Genomic DNA, 19,493 nt, shown 5'->3' on the forward strand with positions numbered 1-19,493 from the left:
GTTAACATGGATAGTTCCAAACAGGTAGCTCTTAATGACTTTCCTCCTCTGTTTAGCCATCAACACTGCATTGAACAGTGAGGGCAAGGGATTTTGGACATCTGATGTATACACTTAAGCTGATCTTAGAAGTGTATTTGTCTAGGCTACTACATCTGCTGGAAATTCCAACACTGTGCCTGTTGTTAACATGGCATCGCTAAATGAAGCAACTGTTACAAGAGTATGAGCCGTGTCAAAGAGATCTTTAAAATGTTAGTGGCGGCTATTACTGTTCTTGTTTTGCAGACAAGACCAGGAGAATGACTCACAGCAAAGGGAACATACTTTATTTTTTACTAGCCTGAGTCATGCGGTGAATTTGCCAGTAAACCTCCCCACCCTTGAAACTGGTCTTGACTCACACGGAAGTGATGAAGGGAGAAAAGCCCAAGGCTCATGACCTGTTCCATGGAGCATGTAACACTTGTACAACTTAGATCTCCCATGAGAAGGAAGCATGGCACATTGAACTGAGCCACCAAATGAGCAGAATATGCCTTTGAAATGGAGGTGTGATATAACTTTTCTAGCTATGGTCTAGGAAAGAGATTTTTGCTTCCTCTAGCTCTGAGCCCCTTCCTGAAGTACCTCACTCTGGTCAGGCTCAGAGGCTCTCGAGCTTTCCCTGTTTTCCAGTGTTTAAGAGGACACCTCTAGCAAGGTGGTACTTCTGTGAGTTATGCAGCAGCCACTCACAGCCTGATTGTGCACCTCCTCCTCCCCATGGTGGGGGGGGAACTTCAGTCCTTTGCTGCACTACTTTGATTCCTTTAGTGAAAAAATGGCTCTACCTACCAGAGCTGCTGAGGCTAAAAAAAAACATCAAATGACCATCCCCTAACTGGTGCTTGTAGAAGATGGGTTTGAAGGTTGCTGCCTGAGCTCAGAGGTCCAGCAGCAGAACACCACAGGCTGCTTTCCCAAGTACTCTCCATGCAAATCACTGAATCATAGAAGAGTTAGTGTTAGAAAGGACCTTATATCCAGTTCCAACCCCCCTGCCATGGCCAGGGGCACCACACACTAAACCATGTTGCTCATGACTGTGTCCAACCTGGCCTTGAACACTGCCAGGGATGGAGCGTTCATAACTTCCCTTCACAACCCATTCTAGTGCCTCACCACCCTTACAGTAAAGAATTTCCTCCTTATATCCAATCTAAGCTTCCCCTGTTTAAGTTTGAACCCGTTACCCCTTGTCCTATCACTACAGTCCCTAATGAACTGTCCATCTTTAGCATCCCTGTAGCTCGCCTTCAGATACTGGAAGGCTGCTATGAGGTCTACACGCAGCCTTCTCTTCTCCAGGCTGAACAACCCCAACTTCCTCAGCCTCTCTTCATACGGGAGGTGCTCCAGTCCCCAGTCATCCTCGTGGCCCTTCTCTGGACTTGTTCCAACAGTTCCATGTCCTTTTTATGTTGAGGACACCAGAACTGCACACAATACTCCAGGTGAGGTCTCACAAGAGCAGAGTAGAGGGGCAGGATCACGTCCTTCGACCTGCTGGTCATGCTCCTTTTGATGCAGCCCAGGATACAGGGCAGCAAATCAAGCTGTTCTGAGCCGTCATCCTCTGCTAAAGTGATGTGCTGTCTCTACAGCAAGAATTCAGATACTTCCACCTTTGAACCCAGCTTGCTGAAAGGTATTTTGCCTTTTGACACCTTACCGAACACAAATTTTACTTGTGAAAGTATGTTTTATTACCTCAAAGTATTCATGTAAGAAGGCACTTTTGGTTACAGCCATATTAAAAGCATCAAGTTTGCATTAAAATTGCACCACCATAGTTATATCATGGTTGGCGTGACGCTGGTGAGAGTGATGTCTCCAGCAATGCAGAGTTTGGTGATCTCGTTCAGCCTCTTCTCACGGAAGCTGTACTGCAGCAAGTGAGCATCGTTGACTGCTACCTTGAAGTGATCTGCCTCACAAAGGATCTGGAGCTGAAATAAAACCCGCACATCAGCCAAATGACAACCGCTGGATTTGTCTTAAGCCACAGGCTTGAGCAGGCTGGCACTGCCTTATGGCTGCTGCTGCTAGCTGAGTGCAGCCCAGGATGAGCTGGTGCAGCAATTCATAGCTGCAAACATCACTGGTGACCTTTGCCTTCACCAAAGCCCTGCCATGCTCTTCCTCCTCTATGGTTTAGCCCAGAGTTTGTCACCTCATGACTATAACTGCTTTCAGTAAGTGGTTCTCCACACAGTGAGAGCTGCATTCACACCAAATCTTAACCTATTCTGCAGGAGGGAAAAGCTCACAAAGGGAGCTTGGGTGCTATCAGGGAAAATGCTTTATAGACCAACAGCAGTATAAATAATGAGGCTCTAATAATAAACAGGAGTAATGGAAGTGGCGAGAAGTTATACCCTGGGCACCTGGACCTGCAGGAGGGGTTAGAAGTGGCAGTTCCATAGAACCTTCGGTGCTGGACAGCCAGCAAAGAACATCGGGCAACTGCCCTAAAAGCACCCCTGAGAGCTGATGCGAAAGTATTATTAGACAGCCCTGACCAAATTCCCCAGCGCCTGATGCAGGTGCTGTTGAGACACAGAGACCCAGCTGGGCACGTTTCTGTCACCTTGAAGGGTTTTCCAGCTTCAAATGGAAATCTTGGAGCTGTCCTCTCCTCCTTTCCCCAGTGATTGTGGAACATCGAATTGCAGACGATGACTTTCCTGTTGTCTTCATTGAAGCGGGGATTGAAGTGGAAGGCAATGTCATTCCCTTTCTTGAAATCCAGTGAAAACCTGCAAAGACAGTAACAGGTTTGCTGCTTTTTTCTACAAAAGCCCTGGGCTTGACAAAAATAGCAGCAACAAGGCAGGAAAAAAGCCCCACAGACCTTTTTGGGCAATAACAGGACATTTATTGTGTGTAATATTTGATCTTACACCAGGTGGGTATGATTCAGGAACGGAAAGCAAATTCCAGTTGCTGTGTTCCATCTGGCAGTGCCCCACAGAACCCTCCCCCTGCCTTTGGTGCTTGACGCCCCTTGGTACCTGCTTGGATTGGGGTTGATGGACCCTGTGATGGTTATGAGCATCCGAGGGCTGAGTCCTGCCTGCAGGTACAGCTCAAAGGGGACTGTCTGGGAGAAAAGGGAGATGGATGTTAGCAGAAAATGTGTTAAAAGCCAGAAGCTTGGCACAGGCTGGCTTGTGGTGTGACAACCCCATGAGGCAGTGACCACCCATACCACCTCCCTGGGACAGCCAGCCCCACATCCCTCCTATCGACAAACAAAACTCAGCAGTAAAGATGCAGAAACCCTTGTAAAACAATGGAGCTGTTACCATTGGAGGAGCTGGTCCCCCCTGTGGATGAGGGGGCCCAAATCCAGGGCCACTGAGTGGTTGTCCTGGGGCAGGGTACGGCCCTGGTCCTGCTGGTGCTCCAGGGAATGGTCCAGGTGCTCCTGGATACGGTCCGTGTCCTGCTGGTCCTCCGGGATATGGCCCTGGTCCTCCAGGATAGGGTCCTGGTGCTCCAGGATAGGGTCCTGGAGGGCCAGGGTAGGCTGGGACCCCCCCAGGAGGTGGTGGCTGGTTCCCCCAGGAGGGCCAGCCTTGGGGCTGGGGGGCAGAGGGGTTCGGGTTGTTGCCGGTGGACAAGGCATCAGCTAACTGTGAACAGAGGGGAGAGGAGGAGCGATAGGGGGGTGATGTGAGTCCTGGGTTCAGGTTGAGTCCTCCAGCGTCCACCTCTCATAGCCTACAACATGCACCAGTGGTGAGAGCTCAACCACTGCCCAGCAGCTGGGTGAGGTTAGTGCCTGGGCATGGGTTTCCAGTAAACACCAACGTAACGGAGGCGGATTTGGGGGTTAGGCAGGTTAGCAAAGACATGTCCCCACCCCAGCCAAAGGTCCCTGCTGCAAAGAGAGGCAACACTCAGAACCCCCACGTTGTTTTAAAGGATTCCATACTTACAGAGAAACTGTCTGACATCGTTCCTGAAACAAAAAGACAAAGTCATTTTTAAGGTACATGATCTGAAAACAGATTTTTGAGAAGAGCTACAGTTCACAGCAGCAACCGGCTGGAATGTGGTCAGTCCCCATCACGTACCTGCCAGGCAGAACCGACAGCTCCAGCACCACAGAGCAAGCCCTCCTCTGATCCCTGCAGGAGAAACGGTCACCACCATGAGCAGCTCCAGGGGTGAATCTGGCCCGAACACCCTCTGGATAAAATGGGCTGCTGGGGGTTGTCGGTGCCATTTTTGGCCTTACAGCGCTGCTGGTGTCAAGCAGACACTGAACTGCAGGGACCCCTCACCATCACCCAGCCACTTGAGCTGCACCGAGGGCAGGCAAGGCCCTGCCAACCAGGCCCCTTCTGAGAGATGACAGCAGCATGGGGGGGACACGATCACCTCCCTGCCCTGGCTGCGGGCTGCTGGCTCCCTGTGCAGGGCTCCGGGTGGCACACTCAGGCTCTGTGCAAGGGAAGGTGACAACGCTCTGCCCCCAACACAGCATGTGAAGGATCAGAGCAGCTTGGTGCGATGAGTAACGTGGTATCAGTGACCACCACGTTATGGGAGCAGCTCTGTTCTGTGCACCCACGGCAAGCATTATCCACTTCCCCATTCCCCACAGCATCATCCCAGACAGGACTTCAGTTAAAGCCTAAACAAAAATCCCTGTGGGGGCCACAACGAGCTGCATGGGGGGTACAACCACAGCACAGCACATCGGGGAACACACAGACACCCCATGACATGCAGGATGGATGCTCCCAGCAGGCCTGGAAAGGCACAAGAAGTGTGGCACTCATCGGGTGCGGATCCCCTTTCTCCCCGGTGTGCCCCCGAGGGACACACGTGCCACCCGCCGCTCCGGACCAGTGGGTAAAAGCTGCTTTACAAGTTGTATGAGCTCAGGCCGAGCTGCTCCACTGCGGCAGGGCTGGACCATACCTGCCTGCTGGATTCCTCCCGTCAAAGAGAGCATTCATGGAGGAAGCAGGAAGAGGGAGTTAAAAAAAAACCCAGAGAGGCAGAAACTGGGAGAGAAAAGGAAAATTCCAAACTGAAAACAGAAGGAAAATTCTGAAAGAAGCATCCAGATGCAGAAAAGTGGCAGCAAGTCAGGCCTTGGGAGTGACAGAACCCCAAGGTTTCACAAGCAACAAACAACCCCTTTCCCTAGCCAAACATTCACGCTCCTGAGCCCACAGGGGTTTTCAGCTGGCCTTCAACCGGCATCTGTTTGAACTATGTGAACACCTCATATCTCTCAAAGCTGCTATTTGCCTCCTGGGGTTTTCTTTAAGCCCTCGAGTTTGCCACTTGTGCACAGGGCAAAGCCGGGGGTGCACACAAAGCTCCTGCAGGCTCCCCGGGGCTGGATCCAGCTGGATTGGGGTTGGCCGAGCCACGGGTATGCAGCTGTATAATAAGACTTGTGCTGCTGCGGTGAGGGGTCCTCCCGTGCCTGCTCTCCCCTGATCTCCCTGCAGTACCTCAGGCAGAGGTTCCCTTACCCACATTTCCTATTGCTTCGGCCCCATGCCATAAGCAGTTCACCTGGCAGGAGGCTCCTGTCTCCGCACCAGGACCAGCTTCCCAGTTTGATGTTTGTAACTGAGGATTTGAGAACCCACTGCTCCTCTGCCCCCAAACAGTAGGGCCGAGCTCGAGGCCTGGGGAGTCACCCTCGTCACCCGCTGTCACTGCTGTGCTGCAGCTCCGCAGTGCTCACTGCCGGGCTGCTGTGAGCCCTGGACGGTAGCACCTCAGAGGTGCATTTCCAACAGCGTTTGGGCTGCTGTCAATGTCACTTGATGTCCCCTTGGCAGCTCAGCGGTGAGGAACACCCCAGCGCAGACGTCTACAACGCACCCCAAGTGTTTCCTATGTTCACTCGAAGTGTGAAAAACACCTCCTTGGGGAAGGAATACAAGATTTCTTCCCTTCGATGCTATTTCTGCAGTGACTTCCTGGGTGTCCTCAGCCTCCCATGCACCAACGCTCCCTCCGCACGTGTTGTGGGGTACAGACAGGGCACCCCATGAGATCCAACCACCCTTACAGTACCATAACCGCCCGCAGTCACCCCTAAAGCCACCAAGCGCTTCCGATGCTGCCGTTACCCGCGGAGGCCCCGCGCGTCCCAGCTCCCGCTGCCCCGCACCGAGCGGCGAGCGCAGCCCCAACCCTTTCATTGCCACCTCACCCGCGGCCGCCCCGCGCCCCTTCCCCGGGGACCCGTGCTCGGAGGCACCCGCTCACCCGTGCGGCACCTGCGGCTCCAGCGCTCGATCGCACCGGGCAGCGGGACCCGCCCTCTCGGGGCGGGCAGCGGGAGCGGCCGCACCCCCGGGGCAGGGCCCGTGCACGGGGCAGCGGAGCGATGGCTGCGCGGCACCGGGACCCGGGGGACCTGGGCTTCGCGCGGTTCGCGCCTGCAGTGCGTGCCTGCTCACACCGCGGAGGTTTCCCGGCCCCTGCCCTGGCAGAGCACCCGTGGGGCTTGTGAGAGCATCCAGCTCCAGCCGGGTGTCCAACAGCCAGGGACACCTTCCATCAGACCAGGCTGCTCCAAGCCCCGTCCAACCTGGCCTTGAACATTGCCAGGGATGGGGCAGCCACAGCTTCTCTGGGCACCCTGTGCCAGCGTCTCACTGCTCTCACAGGGAAGAACTTCTTCCTAGTATCTAATCTCAGTTTAAAGCCATTCCCCCTTGTCCCATCCCTGCAGGCCTCTATCAAAAGCCCCTCTCCAGCTTTCTTGTAACCCCTTTAGGTACTGGAAGCTTCTCTAAGGTCTCCCCTGAGCCTTCTCCAGGCTGAACAACCCCAGCTCTCTCAGCCTGTCTCCATAGGAGAATGCTCCAGCCCTCTGAGTACCTTCATGCCCTCCTCTGAGCTCACTCAAGCAGCTCCATTGTCCTTATGTCCCCAGAGCTGGATGCAGCACTGCGGGGGGGGGGGGGGGCACACACCCTTACTGAAGCTCAGTAAACCACAGATTTCCTTCTAAATTTTGTGGTTTTGCTTCTCTCCAGGGACCACCAAGAAATAAAAAGCTGGAGAAGCTTTGGCTTTCACCCGAGCAGCAAGGCCGGCAGCTGTAATTTCAGCAAGCGCAGTTTTACTGCAGATTGAGGGTAAATCATCTCCTGCTTGCTCAATGGGCTTCACAACTTAATGCAATAGAGAAGAAAAAGGCTTGTTGAGATGCTGATCTGCTGCGAGGTGTTGCTGTCAGAACTGAATAGAACAGAACAAAACAGAACAGGACTACTTCAGTTGTAAGGGACCTATAGGGACCATCTTGTCCAACTGCTTGACCAATTTGGGGCTGACCAAAGGTTATTAAGTGACACTCCCTTTAATTGGTGCCATTAAATGCATAGAAAGTACTTCTTCAAGGCAGCAGCTAAACTAAATGGCCTTGCTGATACAAACAAAAGGCAAAAATCTCTTGAGTTTGTTTTAAAGGAATTTTAGTGTAACTTCTTACGGTTCATCTCTTCTTATCTAAAAGATAAAGGCTTTGAAAGAGGGCAGCCTGCTCTCTACTGGGGCACCAGCCTGGATTTTCACACCCTGAAGTTCTGTAGAACACTGAAGCTTGTCAAATGCTGATGAGAGATGCCAGGGATGCTGAAGGGAGTGCGATGCTCCAACTGGGGAGATGTTTAACCAGGGAGTGCTGCTTCACTTCCCTGCCACAGCGAGCAGACCTCACCACAGCAAACAGACCCAGTGATACCTCTGGGAATGTTTTAGGGCAAAGGGACCTGGAGAGGATTGGAGCCAGTAATGCTGAAGGATCCCTGAGGCACTGCATGAGCATCTGGAGCTTCCTGAGCCTGTAACTCAAGCACAAGGAGATGGCTGCTCACCAGAACAACCCTTCAAGTCCTTGCTCCAGCATCTTTCTAAGAATATATTAACCAAGAGGTACACATGTGCAGAGCAGATGTTCATAAAGCTGAGTAAAGGGACACACACAGAGCAGGTCTCGGTGACTTCTGCCTTCCCAGGTAGCCAGCTAAGGCTGTATTACCTCCATAGTGCACTGCTTTTCCCCTTCCACCCCAAGACATGCCACCCCCCCTCCCCCAGATGTCTTTGGTAAGAAAGATTTTCCTGAAAAACCTGTATTGCTATTTTCAGGATTTCACTTGAAGGCTCCAAACATTTACCAAAAAGGCTTCCCTGTTTTTTTCCATTTCCAATGCCATAAGCCTCGTGCTTCCAGTTATGCAACGGATACACAGTGTTGAAAAAATGTTTGACCAAAAGTGAACACATGACTCAATATTTGAAGTAATTTCTTCACTTGAAAAAGCCAAGCAGCAGCGAGGATGAGGAGTGAGGCTGGACGGGGCTTGGAGCAACCTGGTCTAGTGGAAGGTGTCCCTGCCTGTGGCATTGGGGCTGGAACTGGATGAACTTTAAGGACCTTGCTAACCCAGACCACTCTGTTTATGATTCAACATTCATGGGGCGGGTGCCAAGAGCCCTTTGCACGCAGAGCTATGAAACATCCACATTCTGCTCTGCTCCCTGTCGCCTGAGTCATCCCGCTGTGACTCACATGGTCGGACACGGAGGTGTGGCGGCTGCGGTTTGTAAGCTTGGGATAGTGAAGACAGAGTGGCTGGATTCAGTGCTGGAGCAGTAGACAAGGGATGTACTGGCTCTGTAGGAGACCTAAGTCCCAGAGATGGTGCCTCTCCCTCGCAGTATTGTAAGGCCTTGCCATACACAGCCTTGCAAACCAGGGCTGGCTGCTTCTCAACAGTGGACAGAAAAACAGTCATTTCTCAAAAATAAGCATATTCTTGGGGTTTGGAAAATATTTTTAAGCACTCATAAGTAAGTATCCTGTTTGCTTTAGAGACTCTAAAAAGAAAATGAAACCCTGCTTGGCAGCACGTACAATTGAAAGCTCTGAATTGCCAACCCAAGAGGTGGGAGAGACAGAGGAGCCAGACAGGCTGCTAAGTCATTGGATCACAGTTACTTAGGGAGGTGGTCTCTGACATGCGCTTCACTATGGGCAGACACGTTCTCTTTACACAGTTTAATTTCCCTATTTTAAATGCCCAGCATTAATCTGATAGCACACAAGAGCCAAGTGATATTTAACGGTGCGCTGGTTTTAGCAGGGATGGAGTTAATTTTCTTCACAGCAGGTAGTATGGGGCTATGTTTTGGATTTGTGCTGAAAACAGTATTGATAACAGAGGGATGTTTTCCTTACTGCTGAGCAGTGCTTACACAGAGTCAAGGTCTTTTCTGCCTCTCTGCATGGTCTCAGTCTGAAGAAGAGAAGGCTCTGGGGAGACCTTCAAGTAGCCTTCCAATATCTAAAAGGGGGGCTACAAGAAAGCTGGAGAGGGATCCAGCAATGGGGGTGGAGATGAGCATTAGCTCATTTCCACAGGGGTCTCAAGGTCCCTTCAGGACTGGGAGTAACTCACCCACCAGCTCTGGGTTCCCCAGACACGCAGGCACCATTTCACTGTACAATACCATACATTATTAAACATTTTCCTCTAGCAACAACCTTTGACAGGTTGCTCAGCAATAGCTTTGAAGTGCCACCATCTATCGAGTGCTGTTTATTGAAAGGCTTGCCTGCCATAATGTCACAGTAATGTTTACCATTGGGTTAATTAACTACATACTCTGGTAGTTTAAAATAAGCCATTTAAGCCAAATAACTTTATATATAAATGAAAGTTTGCAATTACAGCTGAGGAGTTATCATCAACCCTTTGCTTGGCCCCAATACCCTTTACTTTATGCTGACTTATATCAGGAATTAACATCATCTTCTATTCTTGTAGCCACCAAGTCTCCCAGAGGCAGAAGACTCCACTCCAATGTGCAACCTCTCTCTGTAAAGTTAAATAACTTCAAAGTGGTAATTTCAAACTGCTTAATGGAAACTAATAAACAGAAATCTGCTTCTGTCTTGTCTTTGTCATGGTAAATTAAAGGGAAGGAAACTAATCTAGAGGGCAAGAAGCTCAATGGCTGAAGAGATCCATTTCCCTTTACAAAGCAGAACAATGCACAGCAGTATGATTTTATCAGTCTCATAAGCTCTGTGGCCTGACTTGTGCATGGTGTTGGCAGCAACCATCATATGCAACGTGTGGGCTGCAGATTTATCACTGAGGCCGTGCTTGGTGTAGTCCCGAGGTGTTAAATTCAACCATCATCTTTCCTTCCTCTCCGTGCAGGCTCCCAGGCTGGGCAATGGGAACTGTGACAACATCATCTCCTTTCTCAGACACAGGCATGTGTCTCCCCTAGCACTAGTGAAAAAGTCAATGCAGAGAAAGGTTGAGAACTTCAGTAACTCAAGTTTGATCGTCAAGACAGCAAAAGCAGCAGATACAGAGCATTGATGCAGCATCATCCCTGCTTCTCACATATACCTTCACATATATGACCAAGTCTGGACTTGCTCTCTTTCCCCTGCACCAGCTCCCTTTTATTCTCTATTATAAAGCACAAAGCAGAAGTCCCACCTTTGCAGCTTCCTTCTCCCAGTGCAAAATTCCAGCTCATTCAGTTCCCTCTTGCTTTGGCAGTGCCAGGAGAACAATAAGTCCACCCCAGAAAGCTTCACGCAGCTTCTAGCACTGATGCTGTAGATGAGCAAACCCACACCACAGTTTGAAGCTTTTCTACTATTAGAGATGAATAAATGTGAATCATTTTATACTCGATGCACTGACCTGAGCATTAAGGTGCTTTCCAAGAGTTAAGCGGGTCTTGTGGCAATTTGTGTCAATAGATCAACAGAAGTCCTCAAGCCCCCCAGGCTCAAACTTTGTAGTAATTCCCTTCTCAGCTGCACCAAGCTCCATGGCACGTTGTCCACAGACCCTTAGAGAAGCTTTTGCATCTTAATAGTATGAAAAAACTGGATGAGGAATCCCTACATTGATCCCAACTGCCTGTGCAGATGTGTTTAACAACCCCCATGGCTTGCTGCTACCAAAAAGGCAAAATCCTGGTGCTTTTCGACTCATTCAACCTTGCAGACAACTAATCCAGCCTAAAAAGACAAAAGGAATAGCATTGTGCTGCAGGAGGGGGTTGAATCTGTTCAAGCCTACCCCCACCAAAGGCAGTGTGTGCCACTGCTGCTCCCATCTCTTTGCCACGGGAAAGATGCTCAATAAGGAAAGTAAAAGCCCTAAGTGATACTGCACTCAGCACACAGTCGGAAGGAAAACATGAAGGCCAAAGGAAGGTGGGACAACCCTACCTGACCCAAGGCAGCTGCAATACCAACCACTCCTAAGAGTTTTTTTATTGTAACAGCAATCATAGCATCATTTAGGTTGGAGAAGACCTTAAAGATCACAGAGTCCAACTGTGATAGGTAGCTTTTGCCATAGCTCAGAAAACCAGAAGAGATAGGAGAGAGCTTTGTCCCTGGCAGGTCAGCAGGTTTTCCTTCTTTGCCACACTGCATTTGATGCCAGAGTTTTGCAGAGCACAGAAATTCATTCTCCTATGAGACCTCGCATTGAACAAGGCTCAGATTTAAATCTTGTGTACAGCGTGTTTGTGTTCTTCCCGTAGCACTCAAACCCAACACAGTGTAATACAAGTCTGTGCGAAGATGTGGGTTACAGCAACGTCACGCAAACAGCACTGCGAGTGGCTAAACTGCTGTTGGTTTTCCCTATTTTTATCAAGTTCAATGTTAAAAATAATCAGTAGTAGAAACAGCCTTCTGTGCCAGGAGGATTTGCCAAGGCAGGAGGGCTGAGAGCAGCAGCGCTGCCCTCTGCTGATGGCAGCAGGATGGTGACGGGCCGCCACCAGCTCAGACAGCCAAAAACCAGAGGGGCCACATCGAGCTCTGCCTTCACACAACAGCCATGAGCTCATTTTTCCAGCTTGCTTTTTCTTTGAACCACGCAGAGCAGTTTTTGCTCAGTGTCACTCCACAGACACTCTCCTTTACTGACTCTGACAGCCAGTACACACCAACGGGAGAGTATCAAGATGTCATTATCCCACCGTACTCACTGCTTCTCACTCAGGCCAGACCTATAAAACTGTGTTCAGCTTTGGGCCTCACTGTAGAAAAAAGATGTGGGCAGGATGCAGAGGGTCCAGAGAAGGGCCACAAAGATGAACGTAGCCATGTGAGGAAAGGCTGAGAGAGCTGGCCTTGTTCAGCCTAGAGAAAAGGCAGCTCATGGGAGCTCTGATCACCATGTTGCAGTATTTAAAGGGTGGGTACAAAGAAGGCAGAGACTCCCTTTTGACAAGGAGTCCCAAGGAAAAGATGAGGGGTGATGGACACAAGTTACTCCTGGACACAAGAGGAAAGTTTTTCACAAGAACAATCAACCATTGGAATAATCTCCCTGGGGAAGTGACGGATTCCCCGACACTGGCCTAAGGATTTGGCTGGGCAGGGTGGTGGGCCAGCTAGTCTAGGTAGTGCTTTAGCTAGAAAGGTTGGACCAGATGATCCTTGAGCTCTCTTCCAACCTGCTGTTCTATGATTCTGTGATCAAGGAGGAAAATGGCAGATCTACTGATGCCATCATCCCCATCTTCCAGGTTACGTGGTGCTGCTCATGCTCAGATTTCCAAGCAGGAAAATAAGGACAGCATCCAGGTTGAAATGCAAATAGACGTTGAAGCACCTGTGTTAAAAAGCTTTCAAGATAACCAGCTCTGGGTCCTTGAAGAGCACTGAGGAACTCCAGCTTTATGCTGCCCAACACACCGTGAGAACAAGCACCAGGGTATTAAAGCATTAATTCTTCCCACTTCTGATCAAACTTAAAATAGGATATTCCACCACCTTCTCTGTGCTGGAGGGTGTTGCCCTGCAACTGAAGGGAATACAGAGAAAATAGAAAGCACAAGATTCAAGACTCCTTTGGACAATTTCTACCACAGAAAGCACTATATATAAAGTGCTTCGCAAATTATCATGCAAATGAGGCACGTTCTTGTGAAAAGGCATCATTATACAGTTTTGCTTTTCATCATCCTTTAACAGCTTAGGAAAATGGAGCATCCTGACCAGGGAAGATCACCCCTTGTTAGCACATACTGGGTTCCCACCAGAAGTCATAGATCCACCCCAGAGTGTAGATCTCATCTGTGCCATTTGCCCCCTTCTGAACTTGTTTCAAGAACGGATAAATTCCATGTTTGCTTTTAATCAGACACAGAACAGTGTCAGTTTCCTTAAGAGTCACAGGCTGGTTCTGGTGGGCAGGGACATCAGGGGGTTCCTCATCCCCACTTGGAGCAGGGCCAGCTCCAAGACCAACGATGCTGCTCAGGGCTTTATCCAGGCTAGCCTTCAAAGCCCCCAAGGACAGAGGCTGCACAACCTCCCTGTGCAGCCTGCTCCAATGCTCTCCTGTCCTCACTGTGATAAAGCTTCCCCTTGTTGATGTTATGACTCTCTTGCTTTTAAACTCACACCATCATCCAGTTTTGAAGCAATACAGGCTGGTGTTTGCTTTAAAACACGGTCTTCACCACCAGCAGTTTTTCACTTTAAACTCAAACTATGAATTATGCCCCCCTCACTTCACATCAAGGATGACATCTCCAGCCTTAACATCCCTCAGAAACAGGTACTAACAGGATAGGGCACTGCAGGATACCTGACTTGCACCCACCTGCCCACAAGATCCAACCATTGATAATTTCAATAACTCATCCTCTCTAGGATCCCTCAGAGGAACAACTTCTTCTGCAGAGCATGAAATTAAGTGCTTATGGTGAACATGTGTTCCAGCTCCTCTTCTGGATGAAGATCTTCCCACTGACAGTCTAATGCAAACATGCCCCCACCAGGGTCATGATCCCACTTACGCTGCTCTCTGCCTGAGCTTTCTGCTCTGCCTCATTCAGCAGAACACTTTGTACATGGGGTTGTATCAGGGAAGTTACCTGGTTTAAAGGTAACTGGGATAGTGGCAGAGGGAAGGGATAGGGAGATGTATATTAAGCCACCATTATGCCCAGTGAAACAAATCTGGTGATTGACAGCACAACTTGATGTAAGAGTTTACGGGACAAGTGCTCCAAGAATTCCCTCCCCTAATCACCAGAAGAATCTGTGAGAGCAGGTGAGATCTTGTACAGACAACAGAACTAGGACCTGAAATTAAACCCAACAGCATGCCACTCGCTTCTCAGCATAGCTCTTCCCCTCTGAGTGCCACGACAAAGCGGGAAAGAGGGAAGAAACACAGGTATTATTTCATCTCTGTCTCTCATTTAACAAGGAGGCTATGCTTTGGAAAGCACTACTACAGAACCGAAGTGTTTGCACCATTACCTTGACCATTCCTTTTTATTTCTGCAGGTGGAATTTTTAACTTAACCACAACTTATGAACTGCTGCACAGGAGATACAAAGTCCCCATTCTTCTGCCTTCACTGTCATCAACCTGAACAATCAGCAGATCTCTGGAACAGAAGTACCCACTATGGTGCAAACAGCTTTTCATGCTGTTTCCCACATAGCTGAGAGATCCTGCAGGCAATAGTGACCAACAAGAACTTACCTTGCTGTTACAGCTCAATGGGTGTCTGCACAAAAGCACATTTTTGGTTTGAGTTAGCTCAAATTCCTCTGAATTGTGAGAATAGAGGAAACTTTAAATTCAATCCTTCCACAACTACCCTGAAAATGCTATTTGGGAAAAAATGAGGCAATACAAAGTACACCAATGTCATGTATAACTAGCCATTATCCCTCTTCAAACCATGACCTTTCCTACTGCAACCTCTGCCCATGCACAAGTGGCACATTTCCAGGCATCAGTCACTCCCAGGTGGAGCCAGGACAGAGAGTGCAGAGCACACTCCTCTCAAGGTCACACATACCAACATCCACCCACCGAGCTCATCTGGGTCCCAGTGCATGTCCTTCTCCAAACATCCCAGAGGGAAACGCATTTTGTTGTGTTGTGCAGCGATAGTAACTCTTGCAGCATGTACTAGTTATTAGAAGCTTGTATTACAATTGATTTGCAGATGACAACACTATGATGTGTCTGGTGGGTAACAGCTGTTTGAAGCATATGGAATTGCATTCTAATCATTGGAATTTTGTGTTTAACTTCAGAAATAGGAAAACCAGTATTAAGAAATATATGTATGAGAAGTTTCATCCTTAACATAGATGCCCAAGGGCTTTTACTTAGCAGAGGTGAAGGACACTTTCATACTGATGTCTCACCTTTTGGACAGTGCAGAGGCAGTTCTGGCACTGGCTGGTCAGTGAATCAATGCCTGTGCACAGAATGGCTCAGAACTTGCCTGGAGCTAAGTGCTTGCCTTCACAATGGTAGACCAGAACTAATATATCTGACACAGTAGATCTAACTATGCACATAGTCACCACTTTGCAAGACCCCTGGAATAGCTTTTCAAAACTAACTACTCCCCTAAGAATTATGTAGATAACTATTGCTTGGCAGATCCCCTCCCAGAAATTCCATTACAGATTTTTGGGTCTGCAGGGCAGTCAGCAATTAACATAACTGGATCAACATTTCCAAGTCTTCATCTCTACCAATGCAGAAAAGGTGCAAGGAATAATTCATTAGAGGAATCCAGAGGAGCACACAGTCCCATAGCCAAAAGTCAAGATAAAACATTGGCCACACGTACTATTCTAGTAACAGATGTAAAAATTATATTCAGTGCACAGTTTAAGAGGAGCTTGTTTTCTAACCTTAAAGTGGACTAATATTATTTCCAGTCTTTACTGCTCACTGCTGCCATTTTTACCTTACTGAAAGAGTGAAGATGTGAGTAAAGGCAGCCTGTTCTGCAGGCCAAGATATACGAAGAATATGAATGTAAGGATGAGTGATGACCAGACTTTGTAGTTCACCTTGCTGCCAAGCCCTGGAGTTTCTCATAGTTATCCACCCTATCCCACTGAACTCCTGATAAGAGAATGAAAACATTGGTTTGTGGGTAACTCAGCACATCCAAATGTGTCAGTCTAGCACTGGAATCGTTCAGAGCCAGGAAAAAACACACGCAACACTCTTCACAGGTGAAAAACAAGTCCCATTCCTCCTCTACAGCAAGCAAAATCAGGTGTTTTTTTTTTCTTCATTAGCAAGGCAGTTTGTGAATGGGCAATACCCGAGACTGACATGCTCCAAGATAGCAATGGTCACATCCACATTTAATATGCCTTATGCACAGGCTGCAAAAATCACAAAAGGAAGAGGAAAAACACTCACAAAAGTCAAGTCATTCTGATTTTATATTCAGTCTTTGCAAATCAAGGATGTCCTATTTTCACTATTCAAGGCAAAACTCTACACAGGCATGTCAAAAGCAGTAAGTGAAAAACAGTAAACACAACAGTCTTGAAAATACGTTTAATGTCTAATCTTATACAAAAGTGACAGCATTTTCAAAAAAATATCAAATCCTGTATTTATAGCTTCTCACTATCATACAGCAATATTTGTTTCATCTAAAGAAAATACAGCAGCAGGTGATAATCTATACTTTAAAGATGTGATTGCTTATATTTCATATTGTAAACAAATGCAGTATGTCAATCTCAAAGCACAAGTCAAAACGAACTTCTCAGCAATTTAACTCAAATGAGGCATAGAAATGTACAAATTCCATCGCAAAAGCTTCAGGCCAGAAGTTGCTCACACTTGACATAACATGTGATAAAGTTACTACACGGTATATAGTGACAACTTGAGTTTTTACACAATAGATTAACAGGTATACCCTTTTCACTGCTATGCAAAGAACTTTGCTCACAAAAACAAAGGGGTTATGAAACAGTTTCCATGACCTCAAGAAATACGAATATACATTGAAAAACATCCCATATATACTGAATTTTAGCCTAAGTGTTCCAGTACTAAATCCTGCCTATTTCAGGAAGAACCTAGAAGTCTAGTTACTTTTACAAATCCCCTTTCAAAAAAATCATTACTTGCTACGTTCGCTTTATCCTTTCCTACTTCTTCCCATTCCCTGCAAAGACATCCAGCCAGTGCAATTCTGAACTGGAGTGCTGCTACTGCATGACCCATTCATTTGGAATACGTGTTTTGTTATTATATTGATTTATTATCTAAGGCTGCAGGTATCAAAAAAGCACTTGAGCAAATATAGTCAATGTTCTCTTATGTTAATTTTAAATTAGTCTTGCCAAGATCTAAGCCAGGTCTATTTGGGGGCAATTGAGCCTTATTTAAGGTTAGTGAAGACTTGCACTTTCGGCTCCTATTTCTAGAGTTACAGATGCTAAGTTTTAAGCTGAAACATTAAGTTTTTTGTTCAGCTCCAGTATTGTCTTTCTAGAACAAAAAAAAAACCATACCTTTTCTATTAGCTTCCATAACTTTAAATTAAAACAGCACCAGCTAACTGCTTTCTTCTGAAAAAATACTGCAGGACTTCGCCATAAAGGGATGCCATCCAGCAGGACCTTGACACGCTAGAGAGATGCACCAATGCCAACCTTATGAAGTTCAAAGTGAAGCACAAGGTCCTGTACCCGGGTCAGGGCAATCCCAGGCACAGCTACATGTTGGGCAGAGAAGTGATTCAGAACAGCCCTAAGGAAGACTTGGAGGTGGTGACTGATGAGAAACTAAACATAACCCAGCAGAGCGCACTTGCAGCCCAGAAACCAACCATACCCTGGGCTGCATCAAGAGGAGCATGACCAGCAGGTCAAGAGAAGTGATCCTGCCCCTCTGCTCTGCTCTCGTGAGGCCTCACTCAAGCATTGTGTGCAGTTCTGGTGTCCTCAACATAAGGACACGGAACTGCTGGAGCAAGTCCAGAGGAGGGCCACGAGTACGATCAGGGGACTGGAGCACCTCCCATATGAATATAAGCTGAGAAAGTTGGGGCTGTTAAGCCTGGAGAAGAGAAGGCTGCATAGAGACCTCCTAGCAGCCTTCCAGTAACTGAAGGGGACCTATAGGGATGCTGGGGAGGGACTCTTCATTAGGGACTGTATCAATAGGACAAGGGGTAACAGGTTTAAACAGGGGAGATTTAGGGTAGATATAGCTCTGCGTGTGGTGAGGCACTGGAACAGGCTGCCATGGAAGCTGTGAATGCTCCATCCGTGGCAGTGTTCACGGCCAGGTTGGATGAACTTTGAGAAAACTGGTCCAGTGTGAGGTGTCCCTGTCCATGGCAGGGGGTTGGAACTAGACGATCTTAAGGTCCTTTCCAACCCAAACCGATCTATGATTCTGTAAAGGCTAAACTACAAACAAGCATCACCATCAGGTCACCCCATTTGTTTTTAAGAAGTCCATCACACACATGCAGGAAGCCACAATAAGGTACTGGAAGAGAATCACCTCACTTTCACAGTTCCATGATACAAAGACTCCCTAATGAGATACTATATTAAGCAAAACTTGTTCCTAATTCTACCTACAAAGGCTAAGTTAGGATATCCCCAGCTGGGGATAAAACAAGCCATCCATGGTCAGAGTATAGGCTATGAAGTACCACAAAGAGTGCCAGAACTCCTCACTGACACATGGCTCCGTGTCTTGGTAACACTAAACTAGCATTGCAGCAAGCCCCTTGCATGCACTTAGCACAGATATGGCAAGAATATGAACACCGACTGCAGTGCCCCTTCAGAGGGGGAAGACAGCTACGCAGCAGTGCTTCTAGACATTCAATTACTCCTAAGTTACACTTACTCAGTGAGGTATGCAGACACCTTAGCTGAGAACAGAGGACTTCTCCCCGTTACAACACCCAGGGAAACTCCAGTAAGACCTCCTCCTTCTCAACTGTGGCAATAAGGATCTTTGTAGCTGATGGAACTAAATGCCATGCCAAAAATGGCTGGGAAGGGAATTGTCAGATAAGGGATTTTTTTTTTGATCTTTTATGCTCAAGTTCAGTTTCCAGGGACTCTGAAAAAGTCTGCTGAGTTTACACCACGCAACAGCAAAGTCAAATTGTAAATGACTAGAACCCAGGTTAGAAATAGGGAAGTACCTTACCTAAATGGGAATCAGTTTCTCTTTACACAGACCAAGCCAAACTTCCAACCACCACAGAATGAGAACTGGCAAAATGATGTCCTCATTTGCATGCATAAAACTCACATCTGTTGATTTAAAGTTAACTGCACATCCAGGTTATTTAATTTGCACATAAATGCCTGTTTGTGAACATGAACAGTGTGCTGACAGGTCAGACCAAGTATTTCAAATCTTCTCCTCCGTAGTCCAGACTGAGCAATAAGGTTCGAGTATATACAAAATGCTGAGAAAACCTTCAAGTTCCCATGCTCTGTCTCTTTAGTCTGAATGACTGTAGCATGTTGAAAAATTAGATTTCTTGACTAAAATCTTGAAATACTTTTTATTGACTTTAGAACAACCTGAAAATAGACAAAATATGACTATCCATCCATTCAGTGACCA

The 19,493-nt window shown here is 47.7% G+C and overlaps 1 protein-coding gene across 1 annotated transcript; it reads right to left on the bottom strand.

Annotated features, from left to right (window-relative positions):
- Positions 1-1,724: 1,724 nt before the first annotated feature.
- LGALS3 (galectin 3) lies at positions 1,725-4,203 on the bottom strand. The gene is made up of 6 exons (XM_057433043.1): positions 4,125-4,203; positions 3,987-4,009; positions 3,351-3,680; positions 3,057-3,145; positions 2,633-2,801; positions 1,725-1,991 (listed from the first exon to the last, which is right to left on the bottom strand). Exons 1-6 carry the CDS (start codon positions 4,201-4,203, stop codon positions 1,836-1,838), a joined length of 846 nt encoding a protein of 281 aa, XP_057289026.1. The 3' UTR covers positions 1,725-1,835.
- Positions 4,204-19,493: the final 15,290 nt, after the last annotated feature.

The sequence above is a fragment of the Pezoporus wallicus genome, unplaced genomic scaffold (genome assembly GCF_028554395.1).
Source record: "Pezoporus wallicus isolate ANWC-B61680 ecotype Strahan unplaced genomic scaffold, APGP_CSIRO_Pwel_v1 contig_7379, whole genome shotgun sequence".
Classification (NCBI taxonomy): Eukaryota; Metazoa; Chordata; class Aves; order Psittaciformes; family Psittacidae; genus Pezoporus; species Pezoporus wallicus.